General features: G+C 38.1%; 4 protein-coding genes and 1 non-coding gene across 6 annotated transcripts; 1 reads left to right on the top strand and 4 right to left on the bottom strand.

Moving 5' to 3' along the window:
- Nucleotides 1-1,552: 1,552 nt before the first annotated feature.
- Nucleotides 1,553-3,583, bottom strand: LOC6576403. Its single transcript, XM_002002357.3, has 2 exons — nt 2,742-3,583; nt 1,553-2,671 (listed from the first exon to the last, which is right to left on the bottom strand). Exons 1-2 carry the CDS (start codon nt 3,091-3,093, stop codon nt 2,187-2,189), a joined length of 837 nt encoding a protein of 278 aa, XP_002002393.1. The 5' UTR covers nt 3,094-3,583; the 3' UTR covers nt 1,553-2,186.
- A 2,748-nt stretch (nt 3,584-6,331) lies between these two features.
- On the bottom strand, nt 6,332-8,951 carry LOC6576402. Its single transcript, XM_002002356.4, has one exon. It carries the CDS (start codon nt 8,774-8,776, stop codon nt 6,518-6,520), a length of 2,259 nt encoding a protein of 752 aa, XP_002002392.1. The 5' UTR covers nt 8,777-8,951; the 3' UTR covers nt 6,332-6,517.
- Nucleotides 8,952-9,678: 727 nt separating this feature from the next.
- LOC6576401 lies at nt 9,679-10,180 on the top strand. Its single transcript, XM_002002355.4, has 2 exons — nt 9,679-9,788; nt 9,857-10,180. Exons 1-2 carry the CDS (start codon nt 9,779-9,781, stop codon nt 10,117-10,119), a joined length of 273 nt encoding a protein of 90 aa, XP_002002391.1. The 5' UTR covers nt 9,679-9,778; the 3' UTR covers nt 10,120-10,180.
- A 346-nt stretch (nt 10,181-10,526) lies between these two features.
- Nucleotides 10,527-10,624, bottom strand: LOC6576400. The gene has a single exon (XR_047543.1). It is a non-coding gene; the product is annotated as a U6atac minor spliceosomal RNA (small nuclear RNA).
- Nucleotides 10,625-11,101: 477 nt separating this feature from the next.
- On the bottom strand, nt 11,102-17,775 carry LOC6576399 (proton-coupled amino acid transporter-like protein CG1139). 2 transcript variants are annotated; one of them, XM_015165154.3, is made up of 7 exons: nt 17,681-17,774; nt 17,210-17,361; nt 17,025-17,137; nt 15,515-15,695; nt 13,447-14,371; nt 13,201-13,373; nt 11,102-12,283 (listed from the first exon to the last, which is right to left on the bottom strand). In XM_015165154.3, exons 4-7 carry the CDS (start codon nt 15,663-15,665, stop codon nt 12,039-12,041), a joined length of 1,494 nt encoding a protein of 497 aa, XP_015020640.1. In that variant the 5' UTR covers nt 15,666-15,695; nt 17,025-17,137; nt 17,210-17,361; nt 17,681-17,774; the 3' UTR covers nt 11,102-12,038. The 2 variants fall into 2 exon arrangements, with proteins under 2 accessions (XP_015020640.1, XP_015020642.1); XM_015165156.3 differs by lacking the exon at nt 17,025-17,137 and having other exon boundaries at nt 17,681-17,775.
- Nucleotides 17,776-17,789: the final 14 nt, after the last annotated feature.

Genomic DNA, 17,789 nt, shown 5'->3' with positions numbered 1-17,789 from the left:
GCTCGCTTTGGTCAACTATGTGGGCATGGTTGGTGCAAATTGTGGGTGTCAATGTGATTTGTAGCCGGGCCAATGATATGGGCGTGGCAGCCAATATGCTGACACGAAATTGAGCTGGAAAAGTGTACGAGCAAAGCATGTTCAAATGGAGAACTTGAAAGGAGAAGGAATTTCAAATTGAATGTCAGTTACAATATATCGATTAATGTATTAATCGATAGCCACTATAACCATTCAATATATATGGGCACACTGGCTAAAAAGAAGTCGATCTTTAATCAATTAATAATTGATAATTAATAATGGAATACATTTTTTGTTTAATAATTAAAAATAATTAATTAATATTTGTTGGCCAACTGTACTTAATCACACACGTCAGTTCGTACTTGTTTAATAATTATATCAAATGCAAAACCTCATCGAGAATAAGCTTCACACAATGCGTGATTATTGTGTCATCTGAGAGAGCTGGGCAACAGAGTTTCGAATCCTTTTGACCACTTGACCAACTAACCGCAATTTAATCATTTGGTCCAGCTGACAAACAAGCGAATGTAACTGGCCAAAACGAACCGCAGAAACCAATGTTTATTATTTTAGCATACAAATTAAATGCAATATTTATAGATTTTAATTCGCTAAATAATTACCATATATTTATGCTAGTGCTATATTTATATTTATGCATACATATACATATATGAATGTGTTTCTGTAGTGCCCCCATTTTCAATTAGGTACATAAATGTCTAAAATCACATTTAGAGCTAACTTTGCGGTCAGCTAGGCAGTAGGTAGCGTGTGGGTGATAGGGGCGTGGCAGTTACGCATTGCCTCTGAATTATTGAAATGCGATGCAAATTAGTTTCCAGCTGAACAAATTGCTGCATTTATCCCAACCAGACTAAATGATTTTTATTACAGACATTTATCTATATAAATTTGTATATATATTAATTTTTTGATCATCATTTGTTATTTATTAAAATCATTAGCGTCGCGCTGAACAACAAGCCAAAAAAACATATAAAGGAGCAAAAGCAAAGCAAAAGAAACATATAAAGGAGACGATAAAAGGACACGAGGTACGGATAGACAAATATTGAGAAATAATGTATAAGAGATAGAGGTTGATAGAGAGTAAAAGCTTTTTATGTCTTTTTGGTTGAGATAGAAATGAACTAAAAGTTAGTTTATTTCATCATATTTTCATTTTGACTAATCTTTCTTAAAAACAGTTCAAGCTCATTTCCACATTTGTTTAATTTGAAGATCGCTATCTTCGGTGCTTGAGTCAAGTTCAAGCTTGAGCGAATATGACATTGACAGTTCCAAAGTGAACTTCAACCCAATTAAATCCATCTGACAACATTCCACCAATTAAAAGAAAATATTTAGTAAGTAAGCTGGCATTGTAGTTGTAGTTTTAGTTGGAGTTGGAGTCAGTGTTAGCCAAGTCATATAAACTTAATGATGATATGAAATGGTCAATGAGAAGTAGAAGTAAAAGAAAGCTCTGGGACGGTTGCGCCCAGCCACCAGCTGGCAAAGAGAGCAACACGTTGCGGCCGTTATTATGGGACGTCATGAGGCAATATTAAGTCACGTAGCCATCGTGTGTGGCTGACATTTTCTTCAATTATTGTACTTATGGTTTCCATTCGCGTTTTACCCGAACGACTACATTTGTTGCATTTTCTTTTCTCGCATTTTTTTTTTTTTTTTGTCATATGAAGTTTGTCTTAGCGTTAAATGAGTTGTGGCCCAGAAGCGTGATGCCTATTTTACTTAACTTAAAGAGCTCGTATATGATAGACTCAATCGCATGAAATATATATATTTAAGTTTTTATTTTAGTTTCTCTTAGGCAATATTTACGTATTGACACAAGGAAAATGTAAATGAAATTTAAATCTAACAGCTTTTGCTGCTACCTAACAGTTCTATGTTAATTAACATCGCGCTGTTGCAACGATAACACTTATGTTATACACTTAACGCACGGGTATGAAGTATAAGAGTATTGGAGTATAAGACACTTTAGCCGCCAAATTTAAAAATGAATAACCCACTGCACTTAAACGAAAAAGAGTTATTGGAAATTAAATAGTTTTTGTTATTGTTAGTTGTTGCTTTTGCGAGCATTTCGACGAGTTATAGTCGTTTATGTATTTTAAAATCCGCTATTTATGTGCTGCATAGGCCTTTCGTAGCGCACGCCTCTTGCGTTTACCCACAGCCGGCACGAATCCGCCGCTTAAGCCCGAAACTGTGCCCAGCTGCAGCAGCAGCGGATTACTGACCAAAGCAGCGGCTATGCCCAGGACCGCAGCGCTGGCTAATGGAATGAGAAAACTCTTGGCTAGCAGCGCTTTCTGCGACAGCTCCGGATGCCCTTTGTGAGTGGCCAGTTCGTGTGGCTCCAAGTACGCGTATTCACCGCCTGCACTGGGCCCCGGATAGTGGATGTGATGATGGCTGCCATGCACCGGCCGTGAGCCATAGACATCGAAGGGAATGCCCGTCTCGGCGCTGCTCCCGCCATAGTAGCTGCCATGGCCCGCACCTACGCCGGCGTACTCATAGGGATGCCCCTCGTAGGCATAGCTGGCATGTCCGTGTGGTGTTTGTATGTGCGCCGTCTGCGTTGCACCGCCGCCAAAGTGACCTATTCGAGTGGTTTGGAGTGAATGAGTGGTTGCACTCTCTGTTGCTCTGTGCACAGCTCTTCTACATACCCACGCTGATGCGATCGTGCTGTCCGGCGCTCTGTTTCCACTTGTTGTAGGCCTCACTCAGCGATTCACCCACGCTGCCCAGCTGGGCGCCAGCCAAGCCCGACGTGCCCGCGCCGGAGATGGAACTGGAAGCCGGACTGGTGATGGTACTGCCCGGTCCCCGGTAGAATTCCGGCGGCGGATCGTAGCTCTTGGCGATGTTGGTGCCAGCGTAATCCAAACGATTCGGCACTTCTCGTTTACTCGTATTCCCACTTGGCTCCCAGACGACATGGCTGGCGTTTTGCGTAGAGCCCAGCTCCAGGCTCAAGTAGAGGCACAGACCGAGTAGTTTCCAATTGCCGACGAACATTGCGACTAAGTCTGCTGCCAGCGCTGTCAATGGACTTTATAAAACATTTCTCGAAGAAGACAATTGCCAAACGGCTTTCTGGAATATATTTGTTGTTGTATATTTCATTTTGCCATTTGGCGACAAATTGCGCTTTGGCAATTTGAGACAAAAATTGTGAGCGTGTCGCTTGGCAGGCTTTGGGCCTCAACTCAGTCGCGCAACCATTAGACAATTAGGGCCGTCAAGCGAGGCGAAGTTCTTTCGCCAACACATTTTTTTTTTTTCCTTTTCGTTGTTTTTCTTCATCTGTTTTTTTTTTTTTTTTTTTTTTTTTTGAATTGTTCACGTTAGTGGGGTTTCACTTTTGATTTCTTCAACATACACACAGATAGTCAACATCTGCTTGTTAACTTGGCCAAGACGCGTGTAGTTGCCAATTTGCCAGCAACTGGTTAATAAAATAAACCTTATCAAAATAAATAAAACGCGCACGCATTATGGAGTAACTTAATATATTTAACATATTTATGAATTTAAGTTATGTGGCGACCCTCGCTTACGACCTTAGCAATTTTGCAACACTGTACAAGTTTATTTCCATTGAAAACTTCGACATTGGCAAACACTATTCACGAACTGAGTTAAAAAAGAAGAAAAAATTCAGGTTTTTCTTTGATAAGCTAGTCTAAAACTTTATAGATAGCACGAGTAAATAAAAATAATAATAATATTATGAATTTTAAAAACAGTTATATTTTAAATATAGTTAGACCTCACAATGAGCTGAAATAAATGAAGACCAAGTTGCTAATTTTTGACTTTTCTTCTGCTTCTATTGTAAGTTTCTAGTACCAGGTAGATTATAGGAACTAGCCCTGAAGGAGCCCAGCGTGAATATTATAATAATATTCCTATTGACGATAATAATGATAATCATACCAATAAATTATACAAATTGTGATAATACTAATTACAGTGATCGTGCTAATGATAATTATTAAGTAAAGAGAAATTCTAATGATTATTATGAAAATCCCTCTTACAATATGTTATTTATTTTTATAAAACATAAGAACTATGTCAATAATCTCTAAGACTAGCTCGATAGTGGAATAGCCCAATGGAGGTAGCTAGACTGGCTAGCTATATTCCAATAGTCAATGATATAATTCAACTATGATAAGATAGGCAGTATTAAACGAAACTTGAAAAATATATCACTTAAAAATCTTAAGAGTAATTTGAATTTCATTTTGAGACACTAATATTATGATTATAATAAACTATTATAGGAAATAATGAAATTGGTAAAAGAAAGGAAAACAAAATTAAATGGGGTGAAAAAGATAAAAAAGAATGAAGATTATTAAAAACAATGAAATTCATAATGACATATATCAAAATGATGTTGAATGATAAACAATAGTAGCGAAAGTTCGCTGTTCTTTGGATTCTCTAGATATCTGCTTGGCAAGCACCAACGTCAAGACGTGTCGTAAGCACTCATACTAAGTCGTCCATTCATATATTGTAGAAATTGCAAACTTTGCTCTTGCCTGATAATAAATACAATTATTTTTGCAATGTTTTTAGATTGTGGGCTGAGCACAAACATCGATTGTTCGAGTTTAATTAAAGTTTTATTTAATTTTCAAATACATCGATGTGAACGACACACATGACACGTATTTATAGAGCAATGATTATATTTCGACTATAACATCAGAAACAATATAAATTAATTAAACTATTTTATTGCTGATATTGCAACTCATTGGGCAACCCTCGCTGAGACTCTACTCTTGCACATAGTTAAGAAATTAACGCCGTTTGTCTTCGCTGCATGCACTAAGTACGTGGGCGGCGTTGTTTTGTGGGCGTGCCCGAAATTGTTGCGCAAGTTTCTTGACATTGGCAAAAGGCGAAAATATTTTGTTTATATTTTTATTTGTTTCTTGTTTTCAATTTTTATTAATTTTTTTTTTTTTCGCGATTAGTTGACCTTAACGCCTTCACGTTTCTTATCAGAAACGTGTGAAACTCTCCATTATCAGTTTATTGAGAATTTCGGTGGCATTTCATCGAATCACCTTATCTGAACTGCGAATACAAGGTGAGAGTGTTGGGGAAATGAATCGATTCCAGTAGCTTTTATCAGAGATTCTTGTGAGATTCCTATGAAAGATGACGCGCGCGCACGAAAAATAGATTGACGCTATATTTGTATACATATATACAATATTCCGCGTGTTCTATCTATAACTAACACATTTACACAAATAGTCAAGATATCAATTTATATCAGATTTTACTATGATATAGAAATTGCTCAGGTATTATATTTATATTCCCATAGAGAGATAGAGATAGAGAGAGAGCGAGAAAAGAGCAGTTTAAATTTGTGAAAGAGATAGAGTAAAACGAGGGAGAGAAAGTAGGATATTGGTAGACATATACAGACAAAAAGTAAAGGGTAAGATAGAGAGAGAGAGAGCGAGAGTCAAACAAAAAGAGATAATAGGAAATTGAGAAAGTAAGTTAGAAAGAGAGTAAGATAACGATAAAAAGAGAGAGACTAGGACAGATAGAGACAGTCGAAAAAAGAGAGTAAGATAGAGAGAGATGAGTCGATGCAGAGAGAGAGCCAGATCATAAGCTACAATCAATTTTAACCCCGAGCAATCAGTTCACAGACATTCTGTCAGATAAGCAACGCATAGTTATATTTCCGGTTCAGTGCCATAAAAAATAAAAATAAAAAAATAATTGTAAATACCTCTAATTAGGAATTTCTCTTATATTTGATATATGTTTAAAAACAGTTGACTCATCATCTAAATAACTTTCAACTGTTCAATTTGCGGAACAGCTACCCAACACCCTCTTTAAAATGGTAGCTTATTATGATGTATGCCTTTCTTCTCTCAAAAAATCCAAATAATATAAATTAAAACAAAAAACAATATAAATATAAATAAATATCGATATAAGCAACACACACATATAGAGGAAATATAATCAATATATTAAAATACAATATAATATATAGATATACAAAAAATAAATAAATAAAAATGAAAAAAAAAGTATATATAAAAATTAAAGACAAAATTGTTATATTATATTCAATTTAATATATACAAAATATATACAAAAAAAAAAATAAAATAAAAAAAATATATGATAGATATATATAAAAAAAAAAAAAAAAACATATAGAGAATATAAAAAAATACGGGTATAAAAACAACAAATATTGTCGAGAGAAAGAGAAAGAACAAATTGTATTGCAATTAAATGAAATGAAATGAAATGAAAATTACTTTAAAACAGAGTCCGTTCCCGTTGCAATGTCGCGAATATTGTGGGCGGGGGGAGGATGCGCCAGCCAGCCGCAATTTATGCGACTTTGCAACGGGTACAGTGTCTGCAGTAAATAAATTCATTTGTGAAAGGGACCCTTGCGCAACGAGTCGAGGGGACGGAACTGGAACGACAGCCAGAGATTGCGCCGTGCGAAGTCCCTCTGGCTGGACGGTATATAGGCGAAGTAGGTCTTCGGATTTATCATCGGCCTCGGGGCATAGTTGCGCAAAGCGAGCCAAGTGATACGTGAATCCTGCAGATCCCGCTCGTTCAATCGAGTGTGATATTCTTTGCGCATTTGCTCGAACCGGCATAAGAACGTCTTATCGTCGCAGTTGGCATCGGGTGTACAGCGGAATTCAACGTCTTTGGGTTCGGGGAACTGTGCAAGGGGCCGATTAATTTTCAGCAGGGCGAGCACTTGCTTCGTTGTCAGCGTGGGCATCGTATCATGCCTGAAGACCTTGCCGTAGCGCCGAGCCACCCAGTCCACCAGCTCCGGCATCTTGTGGGCATTGGGCAGAGTGACGAGCACATAGCGTGAATCATTCCTGAGGATGTCCATTGCGCTATTTAGCAGCTCCGACAGCTTTTGCCGATTCTCCGGATCGATATTGGTCACTTGCAAGCGCTCCGATGACTCACGAGGAGGCGGAGGAGTCTCCACAGGATCTGCCAGACCATTCGAGGGGCCAGCGCGAAACGCTTGCCGGGCACTCTTCACGGCGGCTTCGAGTGCCATGCTGGAGACGTGCTGCTGCTGCCAGAGTATGCGCTCCATATGCTTCTTGCCATAGATCTTCGCCGCCTTCTTCTCCTCTTCGCCCTCCATGGCCTTCTGCAGCGCCGCCACGCAATAGCTGCGTATTATCGGCTGCGGATCGGTGTACCTCAGATCCACCGCGGATTGTTGAGCCGTTGGTCCATAGATCCGAAAGAAGTTCCAGGCCAGCCTGCCGTTGGGCATGTAGCGCCGGAAGCAATGCTCGTCTCCCTGCGAACTGGACGAGCCCGTCGACGGCACCTCCGGCGCAACATCCTCGACCACTTTGGGCGCTGGCTTCTCGCATACCTCTGGCTGTACCACTGGCTTCACCACTGGCTTAGCCGGTGGCCCCGGACAGCTGTACCTATCGTCCTTTAGCAGATGAATGGTCTTGTGCTCGTGCTCCTTGCCCAGTGTCATGACGTGTATGCTGTTCAAATCCTTCGGATGGGGCGCCGGATGACCGTGCGATACGGTGCTGTTCGATTGATCTGTCATTAGCAAGGGCAAAATGCAGCCGCCCTCCTTGGCATCCGTGGGGCTGATCATCTCCGGCATTGCGACCAGCTGGACACACATCTTGCAGTGGCCCTTGCACGCATAGGCCTCCTCGCGCATCGACCTCTGCACCTTCATCAGGTGCTGCATGCGGTGCATCTCCAATTTCTTGGCCGCTTGCATGACCTCGCGCTCCAATTGACGCACGATGCGTTCGCTGCGCACGCGCTTCTCTCGGCTCTGCACGCTCACCATTTCCAGGCAACGATGCAGTGCATCTGTGGTCAGCTCATGTTGCTTTCGGACGAGATCGCGTTGCACCATGCGATGCACACTGCATAGCGATTTATCCACTGATCTGTGCTCCTTGCCAAAGATCTGATCGATTGCTTGCAATAGGCATTTCTTGACCTCGCGCTTGATCGGCGATATTTCGTAGTCGGCAAACCAACGGTTCCGTTCGTTGGGTATATCGTTGAGCCTCGAGGGTTGCTTACGCTCATTGGGATTGAATGCCTTGGCCAGGGGAACGAAGCGCCTGGGTCGCACCTGTGGTTTCATGTATGGTGAATCATCGGCCGGCTCATTGAGTCCCTCATTGAGCCGCTGCTCCGTCTGCCTCCTCTCCTTCCGGTCCAGCTTCTCCTGCAGGCGATGCAGACGCTGCTGATACTTTTTCCCGTGCTCCGGCAATGGCAAGATCTTGTCCAAGCCTCGCTTAGTCATCGCCATGTCCAGATGGGCGATGCCCGTCAATAGGAGCTGCTCGTTGCATCTGTATGTCTGCCTCGCAGAATCAGAGGGACGCCGGTCCTTGTAGTATGCCTCCCACAGAAACCAGAGAAACGCCAAGTCACTGCCCCGACTTAAGTCTACGAGGAGCTTCAGCTGCTTCGAGCTGGGATACGGGTACACGCCCAGCGCCTTGAGGCACTCCTCCACCCGGTACGTTGTATGCTCATCAATATCGTCGCGCAGTGCATTCAACAGTGCATCGCATGCCCGGAACTGTTCCTCGGACATGTTGCGATACCAACGCAACGATTCTTCCACATCTTGAAATTCGTCCATTTCTCAATGGCGACGATGGCGATGAGGGCAATGATATATCTCCTATCTTGACAATCGAACTAAATTTTTTGTTTTATTTTTTTTATTTCTTTTTCTAATTATTCAAAGTAAAATATTTTGTACTGACAATTTAGACATCTACTTGAACTACATATCTATTTTCTACTTCATCTTTCTATTTGATATTATACGTATCTTGGGTAAATTAAAGAAAAACTGGTGAAAATACTCGTTTCGGATCAAGAAAAAAACGATTAAAGCCGCTGAATTAATATTTTATTGAGTTTGAATCTAGCTAAAGGATAGATCATATACGTTTTTAATCCATGAAACAAAATACCAATAAAAATTTTATTATTATAATCAATGATAATTATAATAATAATATTTTTAAATAATATTTAAATAATTTATTTGAGGAACTTTTATATTCTTACAACCTAGGCGATTTATAAGGAATTTGGAGAATTATTAATATATTTAATATTAATTAAATATTAATATTAAATGTTAAATAATAATAAAAAAAAAATAAAAAAGCTTTTGGTTTAATATACTATATATTGCAAAAGTATTCACTATTTTATGAATTTACAATGCATACTCGAAAATGGTTTACTCAAGCACTTTAAATAACATTTATTAATACTTTCATCACCCATAAATAAGACGAATTGCGATTAGCCAAACTCAAGAACAGATTTACTAATCATCAAATTAGTGCCTAGATAGTGCATATAGATTTAAAATCGCGAAAAGATTAATTTTGAAGGCTTCCATGTCACGCCGGAGTTATCAATGCACGACTACGATCATTCAGGCATTCGATGTCATACAACAAACGAGAACCTAACATCGAATAGATAAGTTATATTAGTAAAGAACTAGTATAATTATACAACCGGGACAGATATCAGGGCCATCGTGTGGGTATATAAGCTGCGCCAAGTCAACTGATTAAACACATTTGGTGGCATTCGCTTCACTGACAATAACCAAAAAATGAAAGCTGGTAAGTTGACCAAAAATCGCACATTTATACATATTTCTATAGAAGATATCGAATCTCGATTTGGCTAGCTCTGATTCTACTCTGTCTGGCTCTGTTCGTGGTGGCCATCTACGCCGATTGCGATCCAAATGGCAATGGATTACCCAACTGCTCCGGCACCAGCACCACCAGATATCGCAACAACTGGGATCCCACACGCTACTGGGTCTGCGAGGGAAACACCCCAACCGTTGTCAAATGCGATATCGGGCTCGGCTACGATCCAGTCACATCTGAATGCATTCCCTGGAGCCAATGGCAGTGGTATCCTGTATGCTCAGATTCTAACTAAGTTCTTTCAACTTTGGAAACATTAATTGCAAATAAAAACAGAAATCCTTTGCGTAAAGCAAGTTTTAGATCGATCATTCTTATGGTAGAAGACAACGAAAGCTCTGCTGAACTGATATACACAAATTTTTGAAGGCAGAAAAGTTTTTCAAAGAAAAATACGAATTTCTAATTAATAGCTCGCATGATAGCTATATGATATAGTGCTCCGATCCTGTCCTCCACATCGTATATACTACTTAAAGTGATAAGACGAGACTATGTAAAGTTTCAACTCCAAAGCTCTTAAATTGAGAGACCTGTATGCATCGAAACATTAAGATCGACCTAACAGCGGCAACTGCTCGGGAATATATATATATTTAATATATATAGAAAATAAAAATATAAAAATTATAAAAAAAAAAAAAAAACTTGTGAACGGCATCGTCTTGTGCCTAGCCGTTCGTTTGTGTGTTCCATCCTTGTCTAGGGGAGTGCTAACTTGCTCTCCTTCCAAACAACACAAATGAGCTCGCAGCTGAACCCCCGTTTTATATGCGAAGCTCGGCGAATAAACAGTTGGGAATTATAACAGAATATGTGCTGGCTGAGAGGCAAACAGAAGGTGATTATATTTAAATGATCAATAAGTCTTAAGTTAGTTTTCAAAATCACATAAGTTACTAAATATAGGTAAAAGTATATATTATTATTATTTAATAGATCTCCAGATTGTTATCAAATTCACTTGTAAATCCAAATGCATTCATACTTTTTATTTTAGTTCCTCCATTTTAATACACTACACAATATTCTGTGCAAATATCAACTCTATATTAGTTATATGACGACATGGTCCGTCCGTTAAGCTTAATTATGCTGACGTGGAATCGAAGATAATAGATCTTATTTTCTTCCACGTATGCCATTAAATCTATTTGTTTTGATACTTTGAATAAAGAGAGCACAGTCCAGTTGAAAATAAAACAAAGGTAAACAAATTATTATTTTCTTTTTTTAATATGGATTTTTACAAACTTTAAACGCCATTTATTATTGTCTTTAGGTATTGTTTCAAAATTGTAATGTAATTACATGAGCTATCCATAAATTACAGAGATTGAAAAGCCAATTCTCTGGCATTTATGAATGAAAATAAATATATAGAAGATTTATATATACGGATATATTTATAGTGTGAGATGTGCCCAACTCTTTGTCAATGCCAATTATCCAGAAGTATGAGTAGAATATATATATATATCTATAATTTGAGATTGTTTCTCACAAGCTGGGCACATTTCACAGCATTTATAGCTAGATTTGTGTGATGTATAATAGAATCGCTACATAAATATTGTGTATAGTATATCATATAGTACAGGGAATGATGTGCAACTCACACACAACATCTATAACGACTTCTTCAAACACGATTTATTAACGGCCATTGGCATTCGGAATGACCTTCAACTAAAGTCCCTAAACAGTTAAAATTAAACAAAACATTGTTTAGAAATACTATACGAAATCACTTTTTTGGCATTGTGCGATCATCGAAAACAAACTTTAAACTTAACTAAGCTGGACATAAAACAAAACGGAAAATATTTGCTAAATTCAACCACAATTGTTTTTTGGCCTTGGGAAAATGCTAATTATTGTCTGGTACTGAACGTTAATTATTATGCTAGACTAAATAAATAAAATCGGCTTAAATAAAGAGTTCAAAATCGAATCTGAATCAAAGCACCTGGCGACGTCAACGTCTTCTGGGCAACAAAAAAGCAAAAACCCAGACAAAAATCGCAAACTAAAAACCTATATGTATACGGGAAAACTTATCGTAGAGTTATAGTCAAACAAAAAGTAAACTACAGTAAAGCATTTGTCGTAAATTCGCACACAATCATAAAAATTATTGGAGAGGGTATCTATCTAGTCTATGCTCGGATTTAAAATTTGAGCCACGCTGGCCCAGGTGCCAAACACAAAGCCGCACAGACCAAATATCAATATGAGAAAATCTTTCCACAGCATCCAGTTGTAGCGGCCATAGCCCACATTGTAGTAGGTTATTATCTCAATAATAGGCGGCGCAATGAGCGCCAACGCTGAGCTGCTGACGGCGCCGACGAGCGAGATAATCGAGCCCAGATTGGGTATGACGGCGGCCAAAATAACTAGAATAGAGAACACCTCCAAAATTAGACAGTAGAAGACAATAGAATGTGAATGAAACATTGAAGAGAAATAATAATATATATATAATATAATGAAGGAAACAATTTGAGAAAGAAGACAGAGCAGAGCGCGAATAAATAACCAAATAAATTAATTAATAAATATACAATTCGCATATTAAATAAATTACATAAATTACTGTATGCATATGAAATATGAATGCTAATATGAAAATTGATATGATCCGCAGGAATGAGAGATATTTTATTTTTTAATATTCAACAAAAGAGCATTTACTAAAGTGAATAAGAAATACCTGCATAATACAACAAAACCAGAAAATAACTAAAAATTCGAAAAGCAATGAATGAACAAAAGGACACAGAAAATGGAATTAGAAATATGTACATATATAGAATGGGAGAGAGATTTGGTACGGTAAAAAACTATGCATTTCACGCAAAGAATATACTACATAATTATTTAATTTCCAAATGGGTGGTTTTATTTTATTTTAAGTACTTTATAAAAAAAAAAATGGTAATTTAAAAAATATATATAAATATATATCGATACCCAGCCCATTTCAGAATACCAAAATATATATATATATATATATATATATATATATATATATATATATATATATATATATATATAAACTCGTTAATATAATAAATAGTGATCTAATACACAACTGCGCCGCCGTAATTCTAAACCTCTTTTTTAAATGAAATATGTATATACAGATATGAAAGCAAATGAGGGTGCGATATTATTAAATAAATATGTAGGGCATGCGTAATATAATTATTAAAAACAGAGGCGGATAGATGGATAGATAAAGACAAAGATAGATAGATGAAAATATTCACAAATTGAAAAGAATATATAAATAAACTATAGCTTGACTTACAGGTAAATGTGACCAACACTGTGCGTAGCACCGTTGCCGCCAAATCCTTAGCGCGCGTCGTATCAAAGTTGCTGCGCACAAAAGGCTCCACCATATTGACAGGCACATAAAATTGTAGTGTATACGACAGAAATATAGCCACGGCCATGGAAATGCGTACCAGTTGCGATAGACTGGGCGGGGGAGAGAACATCATTTCATCATTGATATATACATATATTTGATCAATTCTATATCTCTACTTACACATCACCCTGTGGCAAATTGAGCGTAATGCTGCCCTTGACACTCTCACCGTACTTCAAGTAGCCAAAGAATCCAACTGAGGTGTACAGACAGGCCACAATGACCATGCCCGTGTTGAGAACTCCAGTTGTGCCGCCAAAGTCTTCGGGTGTGCGCATATTATTCTCCAATGGCAGCACCACGCCAATGCCCTCGAAGGCATAGATCGCCGTGCCAAAGTACAGCGGCAATGTGGCCCAGGTGGCGTACGGCTTAACCGTATGCGTGTCGGGCAAATCGTGCAGCATATACGAAAAGCTAATGGCTAAGCCGGCCACCGTCAACACGGCAGCAATCAGAGAGACTGGGGTCAGGTACTTCAGGTTGCGCACCAAATTCAACAGCACCATGGGCAAGAGCATCAACAGCAGGTAGATGCGTACATCCAGCTTAAAATAATGATCCATCACATCCTTAATATTGAGCGCCACGAACAGAAAGTAGACACAGCAGAAGCCAATCTGTGTGATGAACAGAAACGTGGTCACAACTCGTCGCGCTAAATGTGAGTAGCGTCGCAGTCCCAATGGACCCGTGTCGAAACTGCAGAAAGCCACCTCCGAAAAGTCCAAAGACGGCTGCTGCAGCCGTCGGCACAACTCATGCGAGCAGTTGACCAGCATGTGCATGCAATGCGTGCAAATGGCGCCCATAATCAGGGTGCCAAAGAGACCCACATAGAGGCCGGCGTTCTTGAATGCCTCCGGCATGGCCAATATGCCCGTGCCAATGTTGCCTTTTAGCAGATGCACCAACGTATCGAAGTTGGATGTGGGATGTTCGAGCGCGCGATGGTGTGTGGGATTGTAGAGCGACTTGCCCTGCTGCTCCTCGCCCGTCTGGCTGCTCTGCTCATCATCATCATCACCGGGGGCTGCAGCGTGTACTGTGTTAACAAATGAATTATTTATTAATATTTAATTTATATATGTTTTCTTAAATATCTTATTTTTCTTCCCCAATAAAGACATTTGCTTAAATGGTTTTCTATGAATATTTTAATATTGTTAACGTATAGAGCATTGATCTAAACCGAGGGCCTCAGTAGATTTACCTTCATTTTATATGACCTCCAACCTCTTAACAAATAAATAAATATTTATGCATATTTAAATACTTTTCACGCTGTGTTCTACAGTTTACATAAACCAAAAAGCATGTAAAATATATGAAATTAAACCAACATTCCTATCATAATCAGTATATTTTAATCTATATTACATATATATCTCTTCCGCTAGCTTTATCATATCTCTCCCTCTCTCTGGGAAAAACGTTTGACGTTAAAAAAGAATTGAACCATGCCCATTAATTACGATTCTTATCAAAAATCGTATTTATATAAAGCAAACAAAGTCATCGATTACGAAATATAACATGTTGTCTACAAATATTGGCACATGAATGTACACATATAATAATATACTAGACTTAACCCAAATAGTTATTAGAATACTTTATTTACCACAATCAAAAAGTGTTTCGGCTTTCGGTTACGTATTTGGGAAATATATATTTATATAAAATCAAGGTAAAAATTTAATTCGGAAATTTAAGAATATCATATAAAATACCCTTACAAACTTAATCATTTTAATTTAAAGTTCTAGAAAATCTAATCTCTCTTGTACCAACAGATCTATTATAATCGTTAATTATAGATTTAACAAACAATCATGATGCAGTATCTAAAAGGGCTTAAAAATAAAAATAAAAAATTGCCATAGTCATATATATATTCTTCAACGGCTGCCTTCGAAAGCTGGTCTTAACAATTGATTTATTCATAAAACTTTAACTTAAAGTTAATGTCATCAGGCTTTAAATTTTGAAATATAAATTCACTCTTTAAACCATTATTACTATTTTATATTATTATAAAATACCAGCTTTACGTTTATAATTAAAAATTTAATTTAACTCTCCTATTTCCTCTTAAGATTCAACTCTTATACTGTTGTAAATACAATTTCAAGTGCCAACTTTTAGCAAATGTCATTTGAGCATAGGGAAAACAATGGACACTTACCTGCGATGCTGTCCTCGCTGTGCACATTGACCAGCGTACTGTCCGGCGGTGAGCTGCGTACCGGCGGTCGGATTAAACCGTTTCCGCTGCGATTGCCCTCATAATCGGAATTGTCGCTTTGCTGCAGCAGCAGCGGCTGTCGCTCGGACATCTTCGGCTTGCGCTTGGCGGGCTCGGCAAGCTGGAAGATCAATTGGGTCAGAGAAAGAGAGCCGACAATAGAATAGAAAACTCTATGAATGCTGATGGATGTGTGTGCGTGTGAATGCGCGCTCGTGGGTGCGTGTGTGTGTGAGGGCAGGGAGAGAATGTGGGTAGTTGATGCGCTCGCCTCGCCAGCTGAAGTCACACTGAAAACAGAAACACTGTAAATGCCGCTCTTCGGTCTGGCAAATTTTCCGCTGACTCAGTTTTTCTATAGAAACTCGGACAACGGGCGGATTATGTGTGCATGATAAGGGATATGGAAGGAGAAGTGGAAGTGGAAGTGGAAAGTTTTCAGAGTGCAACTATAATGGACTGATATGAATATAAGCCTTGGACTTGGACTTGATCAGTTGCAAGCTCGACTTGATTGCATATACACAAACATATGAATATATTCGCATATAATGAAAACATATATGCGCATTATTCATAAAACGATATCAAATCGAGCAGGCCAGTGACTCATTTGATTTTGGTTCTAACGTGGGGGCTCAGGCGCGATAAACAAGCCACAAGGCGATAAGCATTCATTATTTATTTATTTCATATATAAAAATTCTATATAGTCTGTCAAATCTCGCCATGTCGAGATGCGTGCGAATTAAGTAAATATCAGCCCATTGATACGCCCACAAATACTAAATGTATATAAAGTACATAATGGACATACAAAAGAAGTTGTTTAAACCTGTTCTATGTGATTATCTTATCCCGCCTGGTAGACTTTGCTTTGCTAAATGCTTTGTATAATCATTATAATATATATAAAGCTCTTTATGACTTGGCTATTAAATTATCTAACTGTGTCAAAAGAATATAAACAAATATGCATGTTCTGATATGATTTGCTTAGGGCTAAAGAATCAAAAGATCGTTTACATCTAAGAGGAATTCATAAATTAAAAAATAAAAATATGAATTAAATCTCAATATATGAACGTTTACTGTAGTTATAGATTTTTTTAATTATGCTATTGAACATTAAAAATTAATCATTTGATAAAATATTTCGTTATAAATAAAAATATTTTTATGAATTAATAGCACATTTCTGCGTAAGAGATAGCATACAAACCTAAAGATAACCAAAAATAATACCTATATAAGCAATTAAAAACTAGTTGGCCTAGAACCAGATCCAGACCCAGACCTAGACCTAAAGCCAGACCCTAACCCAGACCCACAAACAGACTGAGACTGTGGCACGTTCCAGGCACTCACATTTCCAAGTAGCTCAAAATACAATAAGCTCATTTGTGAAACTTAGACGACATATGATTCAAATAAAAAGAAAAACACTTACAAATAAAAATTCTAGATAAGTTATCTAGATACTGTAGTAAATGGATATGCGGGCAGTTGGCGCGTTGATTGCGCTGGCAGTTAAGAAAACATATAAATAACGTTCAACTAAAACTGTAAGGAGAAACATAAATGAAAATTAACTGAAATTAATCGTAGTTGGTATACCAACTATTTTCCACATACCTGTTGAAGGTTTGTCAATGGGGTTAAGTCTTCCATTGATTTTCTTGCTTTGACTTGTTGTTTTTTTTTTTTCTTTCTCTCTTTTATGCGCTACTGACACTGGCAATGAATGTGGCGCAGCGAAGGTCACGGCGTAGAATTTAGCACAATTCCTGTTGAACAAAGAGCATATGTTATTACTCGTTTTTAAATGTAATTTGATTATTCGCAAACAAAACATGAATGTATGTTTGTACATATGTATGTAGATCAAGCGTGCAGATTTCTTTGCACATGCATGTATCGTTGTTGTTGTTTGCTAGCTACTCGGATTTATATTGCACAATTTGCACACACACACGCATACACACATCTGCAGCAGAGTGCGCAGCAATGCAGTATTGAATTACACTTTAATGAATGAGCATTGACTCAGTTTCTTGATGCTTTGCCATACGAACGTTGCACAGGTAACACGTAAATTATCAATACCTTGTTAGACCCAATGATGACGCGACCACAAACAAAACAAAACCAAAACTCTTGGTCTGCTTCTTCTTAGCGCAGACATTCGAACCATGCCATTCACAGCGCCACGGCT

This window comes from Drosophila mojavensis, unplaced genomic scaffold (assembly GCF_018153725.1).
Source record: "Drosophila mojavensis isolate 15081-1352.22 unplaced genomic scaffold, ASM1815372v1 contig_36, whole genome shotgun sequence".
NCBI classification, from domain to species: Eukaryota; Metazoa; Arthropoda; class Insecta; order Diptera; family Drosophilidae; genus Drosophila; species Drosophila mojavensis.
Note: the sequence above shows the minus strand (reverse complement) of the source record. Positions and strands in the feature narration are given on the sequence as shown.